The sequence below is a fragment of the Sorex araneus genome, chromosome 8, assembly GCF_027595985.1.
Source record: "Sorex araneus isolate mSorAra2 chromosome 8, mSorAra2.pri, whole genome shotgun sequence".
In the NCBI taxonomy this organism is placed as follows: Eukaryota; Metazoa; Chordata; class Mammalia; order Eulipotyphla; family Soricidae; genus Sorex; species Sorex araneus.
Window position 1 is genome coordinate 11,602,919 of NC_073309.1, and position 18,067 is coordinate 11,620,985.

At 39.6% G+C, this 18,067-nt stretch overlaps 1 protein-coding gene across 6 annotated transcripts in view; it reads right to left on the minus strand.

Moving 5' to 3' along the window:
• The window catches only part of NFAT5 (nuclear factor of activated T cells 5), a 106,878-nt gene that overhangs the window by 62,245 nt on the left and 26,566 nt on the right, over positions 1-18,067 (minus strand). For 5 of the 6 annotated variants that reach the window (XM_055146565.1, XM_055146564.1, XM_055146563.1 and 2 more), the window contains one exon: positions 762-887. In XM_055146565.1, the coding sequence (XP_055002540.1) occupies positions 762-887 (126 nt within the window). Of the gene's footprint in view, positions 1-761; positions 888-18,067 lie in introns of those variants that run through there. The other variant, XM_004600561.2, reaches the window with a different exon arrangement.

Genomic DNA, 18,067 nt, shown 5'->3' on the forward strand with positions numbered 1-18,067 from the left:
TGTGATTTGAGAGTTGAATAAAAATAAATTTCAAACAGTACTTCTATTTCATGAGTATAAGAAAATGTATTTATATTACAAAGATTATATTAAAATCTTCCATTACTTTTTTTTTAATTTAAATTTTTGTTTCTTTGTTTTGTTTTATTTTTTGGGTCACATCCTGCGATGCACAGGGCACTCCTGGCTCTGCACTCAGGAATTACTCCTAGTGGTGCTCAGGGGACCATATGGGATGGTAGGATTCGAACCCGGGTTGGCCGCGTGCAAGTCAAACGCCCTACCCGCTGTGCTATCGCTCCAGTCCCATTACTTTCAAGTAAATTTTTTAAAGTCATAAATTTTTAAACAGAGAGAAAAGGTTATAGTAACATGCTACAAGTAGAAAAGATACTTGAGTCCTTTTCCAAATTATACAAAATATTTTCTATCTGAACTAATAAAAAAAAACTGTTAGAGACTCAAATACAATTTTCTATCCATAGCCTGGTATTTAACCTTTCTCAATGTATAATCAAAAAACAAGCTTTAAAGTCATTCTCATCTTCAAAGACATGATTCCCTCTCAGAGAAGGTCTAAGAGAAATGCAAATATGAAATTTTAAGAAAAATCATATTTAGAAAATTTTAACAGTATAGATTTTAAAAGTTCTAAAATAAACCCTCAAATCACACTCCTTTTGATATAAACTTCGCCAACACTGTTCATGTTGACTTGGTAATATACTAGTTTTCTTTAATAAAGTAAATAAAATGCATACCAGCAGCAACTACAGCTGGAGGCGGGGAGCCTGCCTCACCACCGCTTGTCTGACTCATTGATGCTACAGATGTTTCTCGAGATGGAGGTAACTGTAACTCCTTTGGGAGAAGATCATAGACAGATTCTGTAAGGGAGAGAAGGAAAATGTTTTAAGAATATTAAAGTCAACAATCTGGGAGATGAGTAAGAAAATTAATTGTTTTTACTTATAAGGAAAAATATTCACATAGCTAAAAAACTTCCATCCCTATAATTACTGTTGTGAAAATTATTAAGTATATAATTTTGTCGTATAATTTTACTAAAAGACTAGAGGGGTTGGGTCACACTCCATATGGGGTGCTAGGGAGCAAATCTGGGTTGGCTGGGAGCAAGGCAAGCATTCCAACCACTGTGCTTTGGGCTCAGACCCCGAAAGAATTTTCCATTCATTCCGCTCTTTTTCTTTCTTGGTTTTATCCCTTAAGTTCAAGATGAAAGCCTCTAGGAAAAGTTGGTAAGTTTTTCTTAAATGGGTAAGACATGACATAATAGGAAAAATGTCAAATAATCCAAGATGATTCAATATCTTTCCTCTGCCATGAGCACAATTAATGGCCCTTTACATGAGATATGTACAGAAGTGGGAATCAGCTTTAAATTACATCACTGCCTAACTGTGTGGGACTTTGGTTTTTTTTTTTTTGCTGTTGTTGCTGTTGTTCAGGGACCATACCTGACGGTGCTCAGGGAATGCTCCTGTCTATGAACTCAGGAATCATTCCTATCAGTATTCAAGAGACCATAGGTGATGCCAGGAATTGAACTGTGTGCAAGGCAAACATCTTAATCCCTGTACTTTTCTCTCTGGACCCTGTACTATCTCTCTGGCTACTAATCTAAGTTTTGACCCAGTACATTTTAGCAAATAATTTTATTCTCTACCAAAATGTGTTTTTACCTCCTAAGTAAGCTAAAAATAGAATGTCATGACTCAAGGAAAGAGTTCTTCCTAGAGGGATCTCCAACTCCAGAAAGGCAAAAGCATACTTATAAGCCTAAAAGCATAAATGTCTACATTCTATTATGATTACTTCTTTATCACAGACACAAGAATATGCATGTTTCCTTGGGTTTTTTTGGGGGGGGGTTTGGGCTACACCTCGTGATGCTTAGTAATGACCCTTGGAAGTGCTTCAGGAACCATATATGGTGCCAGGGATTTAAATCAGGGTCACGGTTGCCACAGCTATATACAAAGTAAGTGCCATAACTCCTATGCTATGCCTTTGTCCCCAAGAATATATATTTCTAAATTATTTTATAATACTTTAATATCCCCATTAATATATTTCTACTATTTGGGGCTGGTGAGATAGCACAGCAGGTAGGACGTTTGCCTTGCACGCGGCCGACCCGGGTTCGATTCCCAGCATCCCATATGGTCCCCTGAGCACCGCCAGGAGTTAATTCCTGAATGCATGAGCCAGGAGTAATCCCTTTGCATCGCTGGATGTGACCCAAAAAGCCAAAAAAAAATATATATATATATATATATACACACATATATATCCACTATTTAAAAATTCACTTATATTGTTGTATACTTTTTGGACAAAAAGTTTTAAAAATATACTGTAAAGGTAGCAGAATCAATGTTGAAAGGAAGTTCAAAAGGTCAATCAGAGCATAATATTTTATTTCAATTACAAGACAGCAATCTTTTATTGAAACAATTTTTGGTTTAAAACTGCATGGAGAAGCATATCATTTTGAGGGCCTTATTATTTACATTAGTAAGTTTAAAAAAGTAAAAAATAAAACCCTAAAATCCAGAAAGACATGTATTATTTTATTCCTTATAACAATACTTCTAGTTGCTGATTACAAAATTACTAACTACTTTGCGCCTCCCAGTCAATCACGAAAGTATGTATCTTAACTTGGATGTGGACATCAGTAAGAAAAAAAAAATGATGGAAAGCTAAAATTAGAAACTGAACTATTAAATGAATTTTAAATCCCAGCAAAGCATCAACTTAAAAGTTTCTCTGAAAATAACTCTGCAATTGAGCTGAGGAGATAGCTCACAGGGCTGAAGTACAAGCAGGTCTTATGTGCTCAAGCCCCCGTGTTCTCTCGATACCTCATGGCCCTGCCTCACGCCCAGCACTGCAGGGCCCAAGCAGCTCTGCCTCACCACACCTGCGCACTGCACAGCCCTGGGCATGGAACAGTCCAGGCCAGCTGGCAAAGAGTATCAGCTCGAGTGCGGAGAGGGTCTCATAAGCACTGCTTGGGAGGATCCACTCAAAACACCTTACTAACTAACACCTGACACTTTCATCTTCAAACTCCTTACTGTCTGAATGTAACAGACCTGACTGAAATTTTTCAACTTGTTAAACATTGCTAAAAGCCTGCAGTAAATTATTTCTATCTTTCAAATATATGCATGCAAAGTAAGGAGAAACTAAGTAAACCTTAAAGGCCATATCATCAATCATTTACCATTTTAATGTTTAATTATTAAAATTTGTTTTGGGAGCAATACCCAGCAGTGCTCAGGTCTTACTATTAGCTCTGTACTCAGGGTTCTCTACTGACTAGAGCCGGAGGGGGTCTAGAAAGCATTGGGGGTTGAACCTGGGCTGGTGCTTACCCAGGTACCATCTCTCCAGCCCAATCAATTTTAAATTTTATTTATTTTGGGGTTTGGGGACACACCCTGTGGTGCTCAGGGGTAACTCCTGGCTCTGCACTCAAGAATTACTCTTGGAGGTGATTGGGGGACCATACGGGATGCCAGGAATTGAAAACGGGTCAGTTGCATGCCAGGCAAACACCCTAATTTCTGTACTATTGCTCTGGTCTTTCAATTTTTTATTTTAATACAATTATCTTTTTCTACAGTATTGAAGAGTTTGTTATACATAAAAGTAAAGCATATTCAAGTTCCTATTTTTATCCAAACAAAAAGGAAATATCAAAATATGTCAAGGGGGAAAAGTTAACTTAGTTCCAATGACTAAGAACATCTTACTGGCCAAGCCTAGCTCTCTACTTTTCTAATTATAACAATAAATCAAAGCTAAATCGACCCTTGTGGATGGAAGCATTCAATCTTTCCTAAAGCAGTGTAAAAGTTGGTACTGAGAGCTACAGAGAGCAGGGCGCTTGACTTGGTTCAATCCTCAGTATGCCATATGAGTGATCCCTGAGCACTGCTGGATACAGCCCAAAAAATAAAACCAAACAGGTAGAAAGCTGTAAAATAAAGTAGCTAAATACATTTTTTACTGTGTTGCTAATACTACTGCCAACTAGTGGTAAATTATATCGGAATGATGCATTTTAAAATCTTCACTAGTCAAAGAACTCTTAAATAAGAGCACTGGGACTTTGAATCCACAAAAATAGCAGTCCTAAAGTAAGTCTGGGGCATGTGTGTGGGTGAAATTTATTATATATGTTATACATCAGTAAAACTTTTTTAAAAAAGACAATGGAAAGAACAAGTATACACAAAAATTGCTCAGGAGCAAGGTGGGTCTCAATGTTGCTAAAAAACTTCATAAATAAAAATATCTCTTCATATAACATCTATTTGTGAAAAGTAAAATAATGACAAAACTCAAGTTGTAACTTGCTTTTTTAAAAATCAGAAAAATGCTGTTCTTACTAAACTCAGTAAAATATCTCATCTTTTAAAATTCTTTTTTTCTTTTAGCCACAGCGAGCAAGTGTCCAGGGCTTATGCCCGGCTCTGCATTCAGGATTCGTTCACTCCTGGCAGGGCTCAGGGGACCATATGGGGTGGAAGGGACCAAATGTGGGTTGGCCATGTGTGAGGAAAGTGCCCCACCCACTGGTCCCTCTTTTTTATAAACAAAAATTAATTAAATAAATGACTCTGAACAACAGCACCCCCCAAAACATATGTGTTCAATTTGGAAGGTGCAGAGATTACATCAACATCAACAACTTCAATAAAGATACTTAACTCGAAAATGATACAGGTCCAAGGAGAACAAATCTAAGAGATGTCATAATTCATCACAGAGCATGAAAGGTTGAAATACATGCCCAATGAATGAATAAGGTGAAATTTATTAAAAATGAAATGGCTGGCAAAAAAGGCTCTTGTTTGCAAAGTACTTAAGCACATTCTCCCTTTTTTTCTTTCTGGCCACACCTATTAGAGCTTGGAGGGGGGGGGAAGGTCTGTCACTCCCTGAGGTGCTAGGGGTCCAATCCAGGACTCCATGCAAAGCATGTGGTCCAGTCGTTTGAGCTGCCTCCCTAACCCCATTCTTCCTCTTTGAGTCTAGAAATGATTTCATTTTTGTTTTCAAAGAAATTCTCTCCTTGGTCTGCCAGGATCTGGCTAACATATTATCATTTGCAGGGGCAGGGAGGTTGGGCCACATCCAGCTGTGATTACTCCTGGTTCTGTGCTCAGGAATCACTCCTGGTGGGGTCTGGGAGACCACATGCATAGTGCTAGGGATTGTGAGCAAGGTAACTGCCCTTCCTCGTACTCTCTCTCTGGCCCTTGGTTGATATAGTTCTATTGTATATATCTTTTCTATTGATGTTGCTAATAATTCTCATAATCACACTAACTAAACAGTTTGTTATGAATTTTAGTTCATTATGAATTTTAAGTGCACTGTAAGTATCCATATAAAACAAAACTAGGGCAAGTGAAATATGATAAATATTAACATAAATTATTAAATAAGTGTATGAAAAAAGAAATTAGACAGAATTTCTTATTGGTGAAATAGCACAGGGAAACTGGGGAGAAGAAAGAGACAGTGGAATAAAATAATTTTCAGATCTTAAAAGCAAATTAATTCTTGCCAATGTTTCATCCAGTTCCTCACTCCTCCCGGTACCATTAAATTCCAAAATTTTTGTAACTTTTATCCCCAACTCATCCTTGTTGACCTGACAGGCAACATTTAATATTTGATTGCTTTCAGGAGGGAGGGGAATGGGGGTGGGATTCAGGCCATACCTGCAATGCTCAGGGCCAACTGGCAAGGACTATCTGCTGTACTATCATTCCTGCCCCAATATTCAATTGCTTTAAGGTCAGAAAACAAAGACCAAAATTATTAGAGCCAACCTACTTTACAATTTTCTGAAAACTACTTATTTATTTTCAGGTAACAAAATCAAGTTTTGTTATTATAAAATCAAGTTTTTCTATTACACCTTATAATAGAAAAATCAGGTTAAAGGAACAATATAAATGGGAAGAAAGCTCTATAAATAATATTTTGTTCAATTGCCAAGCAGCTAACCAAAAATATCTGTGGTAATACTTTTAGCTTAAATTTTTCAAAAAGTTAATTAATAGTACAGATTTTAGTTATTCAGATAGTAGATGTTCCCAATACTGGAAACACTGAAATATACATCTTTAAATGTACCTTTAAAAAATAGAATTTTAGGGGCCAGAGAGATAGTACAGTTGGTAGGGCATGTCTTGCATGAAGCTGACCTGGGTTGGATCCCTGGCACCCCATATGGTCCTCCAGACCAACCTAAGAGTTATCCCTGAGTGCAGAGCCAAGGAGTTAAGTCCTGAGCATCAAAAGGTGTGGCACCCAAGCAAACAAAAATGATTTTTTTTACAAGGCTCTAAACACAAAGTAACCCTTTAGGGACCCCTAAAAGTTAAGATTTTTCAGAGAGAGAGAACGAAAGGGAATACCCTGCCATAGTGGCAGTTTGGGGTGGGGGGAGACGGGACTGGGGAGGGTGGGAGGGACGCTGGGTTTACTGGTGGTGGAGAATGGGCACTGGTGAAGGGATGGGTTCTCGAACTTTGTATGGGGGAAACATGAGCACAAAAATGTATAAATCTGTAACTGTACCCTCACGGTGATTCACTAATTAAAAAAAAATAAAATAAAAATGAGTTCAAAGGCCAAAAAAAATGCAATAAATAAAATAGGAGGAAAAAAAAATAAAAGTTAAGATTTTTAACATGCCCTGGGATAGAGTCTGGGAAGTGCCTTGCTTCTGCATCTCTCTATTAATTCTCTCAGTAAGCTGGTCAATGCCAAGGCTGTGGTTTCAGGTCAAACATTCTAAAACAAAATGTCTAGCAGCTCCACTATGCCAACATAGTTCTGCATTTGAAGACAGGCAGCATTTATTCCGTGAAAAACACTTCATGCTTGACAGTCATCATCTTGGCTTCTCCATTGGAAAAACATACTGGCTGCAGGTCTACTGGATATCTGGTTTCTAAAAATTTACGAAGTCCAAGAATAACTGGTTGGAGATGCTCTGTTTTAAGAAATTTTCATCTAAGTCAATTTACTAGTTTGCTGCCACATTTACTTGATCACATGATTTATCCCTGATTGTACTGAAGAAATTGGGTTTCTGGAAGGAGGTAGCTATACCCAACAATACTCAGGAGACCAAGTGGTGTTGGGATGAAATCCAGGACTCCCATATGAAAGCACGGACACCAGACCACGGAGCTATCTCCCTGTCCCTGATTGTACTATACTATATAATTCCCCTAAAGTAATGTTTTAAGGTAATTTAATATAAAGCAGAATAAAACTAACTTCAGTTCTATGATTAAATAAAGCACATATTTTCTTTTCTAGAGTTATTTTTCACTTAAAAACCTGACAATTTTTGCTACTGCTTGGGTCAACTGGCAGTGCTCAGGAGCTACGTCCAGCTCAGGGGTTGCTCAGGGTTGCTCCTAGAAGAGGAGGAAGTTGCAGGAGGAAAGGAGGTAAGAGAACCGCACGATGTGAAGTATCAAACACAGGCCTCCTGCAAAACCTGCTCCAATCTGCTATCTCCTGGTTCCACAATTATTTTCTAAATAATTAAATACATATATATTTAAAATAAATACATATTATTGAATTGTGGCAAGATACTGTTACAAAGTTGTTCATTATTGAGTTCCATACAATGTTCCAAGACCCATCTCTTCACCAACATATATTTCCCATTTCCCCTCCCATCCCTCAACCCCTGCCTGCCTCTATAGTGATACTTTTCTGCTTTTAAAAAAATTTTTGTTTTGAAGAATTGTGGTTTGCAAGACTGTTACCGTAAGGTTATCTTGCATATCTCTTTACCTCCTTTCAACACCCAGTTTTTGTCTAGTAGAGTGATCACTTCCAACAATCATTGTCATAGTGGTCACTTCTTGTCCTAACTACACTCCCCCTCACCCCACCCCCATCCTTGGGGCAAGCTTTCTACCACAGACCAGTCCTCCTGCCCTCGTTTCTATTGTCTTTTATTATTATTCTCATACTATGTTTTTTTATATCCTGAAGATGAGTGTGATTATTCTATGTCTGTCCTCTCCCTCTGACTCATTTCTATGTCCATCCATGTAAAAGCAAATTTCATGGCTTTGTTTTTCCTAACAACTGACGACTGCATAGTATTCCATTGTGTAGACGTACCACGGCTTCTTTATTCACCCACCTGGGTACTTGGGTTGTTCCCAGATTCTGGCTATTGTGAAGTGTTGCAATGAACATAGAAAAGCAGATGGTTTTTCTGCATTGTATTCTGGCACTCTAGGGTATATTCCCAGGAGTGGTATTGATGAATTAAACGGAAGCTCAATTTTTAGTTTTTTGAGGAGTGTCATATTGTTTTCCAAAAAGCCTGAACCAGATAACATTCCCTTTCTAAATAAATTTAATGATTATAAACACAAGATAAAGTACACTAAACATTTTGAATTATATACATTGTTAGCTGATATTATTTCCTGAAGAGATGATTTAAGTCTGTCCCATTTTTCACTCCAAAAATTTCATTTGACACAAATAAATATGGCTCATTTATAATTTTCAAGGATCTTAGATCAACTTTTTTTTCTAACGAGTTTTAAGAACTGAGGTAAAGGTAAGGTAAGGAGGCCCAATAAAGGTAAGGAGACCCTGGGGCTGAAATGTAATAAGCCTAGAAGGTTGAGAAGAGATTACTTGGAGGAGGGGTGCCCTTAAACAGCATGAAGAAAAATATGGGGAAGGGGGAGACCATGAGCAGAGTTCAAAGAAGGTAAAGAATATATGGAGGGTTGAAAGCAAAGAGGCAGAACACAAGGAGAACAGGAAGATGAACCAAACACGGGATGGAGTCCAAGAAGGTAAGATGAATAGAATATATAGGGGCCACAGAGCTGGTACAGAGGTTAAGGTGCTGCCTCGCACGAGGCCAATCCCAGCTGACCACTACTGGGGGTTGCTCCTGAATAGTGTCAGAAGTAGTGTCCAAGAACTGCCAGATGTAGCTTCCAAACCCAACTATGAAAGAACATACATGCAAAGCAGGCAAGGTTAGATCCTGGGCACCATGAGGTCTCTGAACAATGCCAGGTACAGCCCTGAATGTGCCTAAGCAATGTCCTGGTGGCCCATGATTGGGAGTAAGAACCCAAGCAGCAAAGAGGACGTCCACATAGTAGGAACTGTTCGGGATGAGAAAAAAGAGTGCAAGAAGAATGGGGGCTAGGGAGTAGAAAGAAGACAAAGCAGCTCAGGAATTCTAGCTACAAAATATTAATAGAAAATGCTACTATTTCTTATAATAAAATGGGATAAATCTGGAAAGAGATTTGTTTTGCTAGAAGTTGAGGTACTTACAGATCATTCAAATTAATGTCCTAGAGGTGCTGGGGATCAACCCAAGTCACCTGCATGCAAGGCAAGTACCTTACACACTGTACTATGTCTCCAGCCCTGTTTATTTACTTATTTTGGTTTTGGGGCCACACCAGAAGCACTCAGGACTACTCCTGGTGTAATGTCTGGGAGGTAATATGGTGCTGGGGATGGGACAAAGGGCTCCCATATGCAAAGCATGTGCTCTAGCAATCTGAACTATCTCCCCTGGGCTTGGGGGCTTTATTTTTGCTTTCTTATACAAAATCTATTCTTTTTTTTTTTTCTTTTTGGGTCACACCCGGCGATACACAGGGATTACTCCTGGCTCATGCACTCAGGAATCACTCCTGGTAGTGCTCAGGGGACCATATGGGATGCTGGGAATCGAACCTGGGTCAGCCTCGTGCAAGGCAAACGCCCTACCCACTGTGCTATCACTCCAGCCCCTAAAAAATCTATTCTAACCTAAAATAGAAAGTTACTAATCTAAAGTTATCACTTATTTTTTCATGTGACTTGGTGCAAGTTACTTTATCTCAAATATAAGATGTCAGTAACATCTGTCTACCTTGTAGAGTTGAGAATGCTAGCAATAATAGATTCAACATATCTAGAATGCACTGTCCAGCATAAGGTAAATATATTTTAATTTTTCTAGTGATTAATTAATTTAAAAGCAATTTACTATGAGTAAATAGCAAATTGAACATGAGCCCCCACCAAAAAATGTTTTTGTCCTTGAGTCTTTCTGAAAAAAAACAAACAAACAAACAAAAAAAAAAACAGAAGATTAAGAAAATAGTATTAGAAGTTCAAAGTGGAGTAGAAGCTATAGGAAAAAATGCATGCACCTTTAATAAAGAATAATGTGGACACATTTTAATAAAACAGTATTGGCATGGATTTGAGGGAAAAAATCCTCATCCACTGCTGGCAGAAATGTTGAGTGGCTCAACATTTCTGGAATACAATGTGGACACATCTCAGAAAACTAAAAATTGAGCTTCCATATGATTTAGTAATTCTACTTCTTGGTATCTACCCAAAGGTCTCAAAATCACTATTCAGAAAAAAAAACATTTTGCATTCCTATATTCACTGCAGCTATTCCTATAGCCAAAATACAAAAACAACAATATGGAAACAATATGGAAGAACCAAGAATCCAAGAACAGATAATAACTGGAGAAAGAAACTCTGTGTGTGTGTGTGTGTGTGTGTGTGTGTGTGTGTTTTACAGTGCTGTTAATGATAGGGTTTTATGTATACAATAATACATTACTTCTTCCACTGGAGTGGACCCCACCTCAACACTCCACCTCTGTCCCCCACCATGGCAAGTTTTCTCTAGACCAATTCTCAGACTCTTGCTCTGGCCATCTGTTATCCCCTTATTGGCTTGGGTTTTTAATTTTTTTAGTTGGGGGTAAGGGGAAGGCATGTATACACATACACACACACACACACACACACACACGGAATAAGTATAGCTATGAAAAAATATGAAATGCAATTTGTCATTCCATGGATGGAACTGGAAGTCATCATCATGCTGGGTGAAGTCAGACACAACAGGGACAGATACTAGATCTCTTTCATGTGTGGGATAAAGAAATACAGAAGGGCTAGAGAGACACGATAGGTAGGGCATTTGCTCTGCATGCAACAACCCAGATTCGATTCCATGGTCATTCAAGCACTATGTGGAGTGATTCCTGAAGCACAGAACCAGGACTAACACCTGACTCCTGAGTCTTGCTCAGGGGTGCAAACCGCACCCCCACACACACCCCAAGCAAACAAACAAAAACCCAGTAAGGGAATAACAAATGTCCAGAGCAAGAGTCGGAGAATTGGTCTACAGAAAATTTATCATGGTGGGGGACAGAGGTGGAGTGTTGAAGTGGGGTACACTCCAGCGGAAGAGGTGATGTTGTAATGTTATATACATAAAACCCTATCATTAACAGTACTGTAAATCACGGTGCCTAAAATAAAAGGTAGAAAAGAAAAGATGTGGGCACTAATTTAAAGAGAAAATAGTCAAAGAAGGATTCTCTGAGAAGTTCCTAAGGATAAGGGAAAAAATCAGCAACTCATCAGAGAAAGAAGCCTCACAGGGGCAGGAGAGAGAGTAAAGAGGGTAGGGTGCTTGCCTTGCACGAGGCTGACCCGTGTTTGATCTGCATCAGGCCCCCCACAGACCGCTAGGAGTAATTTCAGAGTGCAGAGCCAGGAGTCACCCCTGAGCAACAACAAAAGATGAAACATCACAATATGAGGGAACAGCAATATGCAAAACCCTGCCACAAGTGGGGGTGGGGAGAGGGAAGCGCAGTAAGGACTGAGAAGGGACCACTATGACAATGATAGTTGGAAATGATCACTCTGGACAAGAATTGAGCGCTGAAGGACGTAAACTGATATACATGGTAACGAGAGAGAGAGAGAGAGAGAGAGAGAGAGAGAGAGAGAGAGAGAGAGAGAGAAAGAGAGATAGGTGTCTGCAATAGACTGGTGGGGGCAGTGGCAGGAGAGAAACTGTGGACACCAGAAATGCACACTGGTGAAGGGTTGGGTGTTGGAACATTTTATGACTGAAACCCAATCATGAACAACTTTGTAACTATGTATCTCATGTTGATTCAATAAAAAAAAAAAAAGCAAGGGAAGGGTCCTTTAGCAGGAAAAGATATGGCGTATTTGAGTAACAAAAAGGTGCATAGTGGGGCAAAAATATAATTACCAAAATATTTATCCTGCCCACAGGAGTTAAGTTTAGGGAGCAGATGATAAAGAGTAAACTGTGCAGGGCCTTGGCATTTTTATAAGGTCAAGAATATGTTTACTGTATGAAAGGACTGGAATGGTTACATGAAACATAATTCAAAGCTGATAAAAATAAAGGGGGGTGGGGGCTGGGAAGAGAGGAATACCAATTTTGTCAGTCCTTTTTGGTTTCTTGTTTTGTTTTGTTTTTTCGCTTTTTGGGTCACACCCATCGAGGCAGTGCTCAGGGATTACACCTGGCTTTGCATTCAGGAATCATTTCTGGTGGTATTCAGAGGACCATATTCGATGCCAGGGGTTGAACCCAGGTTGCGTGCAGGGCAAATGCCCTACCCATTGTACTATTGCTCGGGTCCTTTCAGTGCTTTTTTGCTTTGTCTGCTTGCTTGTTTGGGGGTCACAACTGGTGGTGCTTCAGGGCTACTTCCTGCTCATTGCTTGATGATTGCGACCAGTGGTAATTATATTTTAGGAATGGGAAACAAGGTAAAACAACAACAGAAAAAGAACAAACAGGGGCAGGAGAAACAGTTCAATGAGCTTGAACTTATGCTTTACATGCAGGAGGCCTAAATTCAATTCCCAGCACTACTTGGTCCCCCATGAACTAAGCCAAGAGTAACCCCTGAGCACTGCTGTGTGTGTATATGTGTGTGTCTATGCGCACGCATTTGAAGTAACCCCAAACCACCAAACAAAATGGCAATAATTATTATCCAAGCAAGGCTACAGGCATAGATGCAAATATAAACAAAAGCTAAACACACATTAAACAATATAGTAGTGCCACAGTTTCCCAGAATTAAAATGTGCCAACAGTTTACACATAAACCGATATGCTCTTAAAACACATCCCAGGCCTCTTGAGTATGACCTGGGTGCCCACTACACTGCCCACCGGAAAAAGGGTGCCTGTAAAAAATACGGAAGTTAGGGCACATGCCTAGCAGGTGCACATGCCTAGCACCTGCCCTGGGCTCACTCCCCAGCACCACATGCTGCAGCCCTGGAGGCCCTGGCACTCTCAGGGTGGCCCAGATATACCCACACTGCAGGTCCAGAGCTGCACCACATCCTTCGGCCGGGTTGGGTGAGAAGAGTAAGTGGGGGCCCTGGGCACCCAAGCACTGCTTGGAAGCCTCCCACTCCACAAGAAAAGAAAAAACCACAAAAACATAGATAGCACTCATGCCTGAGAAGTAGTACAGGGGTTAAAGTGCTTGCCTTGCTTGTGGTTGACCCCAGCTGGATTCCAGCACGGTCCTTTGACCACCAGCAGCAGTGATCCCTAAGCACAGTATCAGGAGTAGCCCCCCAGCAACACCAAGTGTGGTCCAAAACCACATATAAATAAGCCTGGAAAGTAAAACACAGGGGGCTGGAGAGATCGCACATTGGCTAAGGGTTTGCCTTGCACGTGGTTGGCTGACCTGGGTTTGATCCCAAGCAACTCATATAGTTCCCAGGAGTGGTTCCTGAGCACAGAGCCAGGAGTAAGTCCTGAGCAGTCAGAAGTGGCTTCCAAATGATAAATAAAACACAGAGCTCCCCTGAATGTGATCACTCAGGCACTACAAAATAAAAAATTCTTTCTGTAACAAAAAAAACCTACACTTTCTCCAGGATACATCTGTACACCCCCAATCCTCCCCCAAACTCCCACCACTCCCCACCCTAAATTGTTCTGTTTCTTGTGATATCTTCTGAAAAGTTTTGAATTAGTTGCCACCTTTCAAGAATGGAATTTTATACAAAAGTCCTGGACTAAGTATATATTCCCACAGTTAACTGGAGCTACCTCTTTATACTGTGTCTTCCAGTTTCTAGTTACCATTTAGTCAATTTCACTGATTAACACCATCTCACTCCTGTTAGTATCTGAATTTTTATCTCTATTTCAGGGTTGCAAGATTACCATCTTTTAATAAAATAGGAGAAAATGAAGACGAAACCCGAGTCTGCTGAAAACACTTTGTAAGAGCATAGATACAAAAGCAGACTCAATGTTCTTTATCACAAAGATCATAGCTTTCTGGGTTCCTCTCTAAGGCAAAATTAATGAAAAAGTACACACAATAGTCAAGGGCTGGTAACTACCTTATTCTGAGGAGGAAGTAAGAATGTAGTACTTGGGCCAGGGGAAAAGCTAAGTAAAATCTGTTTGATCCCAGCTCTACATGGCTCCAACTACTGCAGTGGTGCGGACTTGCATGCAGCTCACCCAGGTCCGATTTCCAGCATCCCATGCAGTTCCCTGAGCACAGAGTCAGTAACAAGCCCTGAGCACAGCCAACTGTAGTCCAAAACCCAAAACCAAATAAAATAAAATGGTTTGATGAGGCAAAGAAATAGAAGGTCTATCAACCGATAGCAAATCTTCGGCACAGATTACAGAACTGAAAATGCCAAGTTAAGGAGTGTGTCAAGAGGCTGGAGTGATAGCACAGCGGGTAGGGCGTTTGCCTTGCATGCGGCTGAACCGGGTTCGATTCCCAGCATCCCATATGGTTCCCTGAGCACCGCCCGGAGTAATTCCTAAGTGCAGAGCCAGGAGTGACCCCTGTGCATCACCAGGTCTCACCCAAAAAGAAAAAAAAAAAAAAAAGGAGTGTGTCAAGGGGAATGGTGAGGTTGACTTGATACAATATACAGACCCTGGTCAAGGGCCTTGGGCACTCTGGTAGTAGTGGGGTGAGGTAACTGTGTCCATCAAAACCATAAGCATTTTACACAACTGGAAGCACAGTGATACGAACTGTAATATTTTTTTTAAAATGTGCTTGCCAAGGGGATGTGGGGGAGAGGGACTGGACTTGAGGCAGTGGAGGAGAGATGCTGACGGTGGTGGTAGATATGGAACAGTGGCCCCTGAGTATTGCCAGTACTGTCCCAAAGCTAAAATATTTTTTTAAGTGTATGTGATTATATTTGAGTCTCAATAAACACATTTTAAGAACAATTCCCTACTTGACCACCAGGTGGAATATGCCACCTAACCTGAAGCATCCACTCTTATTAGGGGGAAAACACTTCCGCATATACTAGTAACTGAATGTGTTGCTAGATATTGTAAGAACATCTGTTTCAGCAAATTTCATACATAAACAAGAGATAAATTTATCATGGAGAAAAGAAAAAGATGGTTTTCCTTTTAGTACCATATGAATCCCAGTTCCAATGTACTCCCGTACAAATTACTTTTTTTAATCTCTACTTTTGTTCTGAGGACTGAAATGATAATGCAAGAATCCAATTACCCAAGTTCTTAGAAGAAATTAAATTTTAGCTGTTCATATTAATTAGGATTATCAATAATATGCTAAATATTTGGAGGCCTCCCGAGCGATGCATAGGGATACAGGAATCAAATTTGGAGTCTCCCAATAGCCTTTGAGCTATTATTAATAAAATTAGCTGGTCTGTTATTATTAATATTAGTGACACTTAAATTTAATAACTGGTAAGTATCTCCATCCCCAAGAGCTGCTAGCACTAACATGTTAATTGCTCACATCTCAAAAAAAGATATATTTTTTTTATTAAAGTAATACATACAAGGGACTCAGATAGCTCAACTGAGAGTACATCAAACTTAATTAGAGGATTCAGGTTTTAAGTTTTATTCCAGCACTACCTATCTGGCTTTTAGTATTTAATTCTTACCAATAGCTTTGGGAAAAAGATGGAACATATATATGTATATATAAATGTATACATATGTATGGAATGGTAATCCTAAATTATACACATCACAGAACCAGGCATTAATAGATTAAATGTTTTGTTACAAATACTATAATGCATAAATTTTAAAAGATTTAGAGCTCTAATAAATATAAATACTAAAAATTATAATCTATGAGAAAAAAATTAAATGACGCTGTTATAAAGCATCAGAACATTATAAATGTTCTGATACATAAAGGTGACTATTTTGACATTTTAATATTTAAGTTATAAAAAAGTGATAAAAATATATAGATAGTATGGGAAGGAAGGAAGGAAGGAGGGAAGGAAGGAAGGAAGGAAGGAAGGAAGGAAGGAAGGAAGGAAGGAAGGAAGGAAGGAAGGAAGGAAGGAAGGAAGGAAGGAAGGAAGGAAGGAAGGAAGGAAGGAAGGAAGGAAGGAAGGAAGGAAGGAAGGAAGGAAGGAAGAAAAAGACAGGCAGGCAGAAAGACACCCATAGACCGAAGGACTGAAGCACAAGCTTGTGAGGTCTCTGGATCCAATAATCAACACTACATGGTCCCTCACAATGCTGGAAGTGATGTTCAAACATAGTACCAGGCGAAGCCTGAGTACAGGTACTGCCTCAAACGAAAGACTGTTATTATTATAGGAAATATGGAAATATTTTCTATCTAGAAAGAAGAACATGAAATCACTTTAATTCCCACTTCTTAAAGATGACATTACCATTTTAGTATTTTCTACCTGTCCTTTATAAAAATGCTTAAAAATCTGGACCAGAGAGATAATACAGCATGTAGGTGCTTGTCTTGCACACAGACCACCTGATTCAACCCTAGCACCCTTATGATCCCAGAGCGCTGCCAGGAGTGATCCCTGAGCATAGAGCCAGGAGTCAGTTCTAAGGATGGCCAGATACGGCCCCAAAATAATTTTTAAAAAAGAAAAACCAATCATTCAATTATTTGAATAATGAGTTCATTTATACATTAAGTAAAAGATAACCAAGATTTTGATGACTGTTCTTAATTGCAAAATAAAGGATATTCACAAAATAAAATGTTTAGTAATTAGTTTATCTTATAAAAGTCTTGTTATGTTTTGGGCTGGAGCGATAGCACAGCGGGTAGGGCGTTTGCCTTACACTCGGCCCACCCGGGTTTGATTCCCAGCATCCCATATGGCCCCTGAGCACCGCCAGGAGTGATTCCTGAGTGCAGAGCCAGGAGTAACCCCTGTGCATCGCCAGGTCTGACCCAAAAAGAAAAAAAAAAACAAAACAGTGTTATGTTTTAAATTCCTTTCATTTCACAAACTGGAACATTTACGTTTAAGATTCCTACCTATAACTAAAGTAGCAGAGCTAGGACTTGAAGCCAGATCTCTCTGACTTATATACTATTAAACGTGTGACTGTACTATTGGATAAGTTTGGGTGTGGTCATGAGGAAATCCTTTTATTCTATTTTCAAGATAATATTAGGGGCTAAGAGATAGTTCAATGGTTAAATTCCTGGCACCAACCCCCACTCCCAGTATCACAGGGAGGATACTCCTGAACACTGCTGGGTGTGACCATGGAGGTCCCCTGCAACACTAGACTGGCCTGGATATCCCTAACTATGAGGGCCCAAGAAGCATCACATTCTCAGGCCTTTGCATCAAACCTAAAGCCAGGTTGGCTGAGGACCTCCAGTGAGGCCCTAACCTCCTGAGTACCTCTTGGGAGCCCACCAAGTAAAACTAAGAAAATGAAATACTGGACCAGCGATATTAGGTTGGGCTCTTGCCTTGCTTTGACTGACCTGGGCTCAATCCCCGTGACTGCATGTGGTTCTCTGAGCACAGCCAAGAGGGATCCCAATACAGAGGCAGGAGTAAGCCCTGAGCACTGCCAGGTGTGGCTCCAAAACAAAGTAAAATATTAGAGTCCATGAGTAAGGAGAATATTTAAATATATTTTATTCTTCCTACAAATTGTAATAGACTTACATTTAATGATTTCAGTAAGTGGCTGAGAAAACAATGTACTATATAATCTTATTTAAGCCGAAATGCAGATAGTTACATGTAAATCTAAAAAAAATCTCATACATGTAAAGTGTGCACTCTATCAGAGAGATACATTCCACTTTTCCATAAGTTTAAAACTTCAAAGCAAGTGTATGTA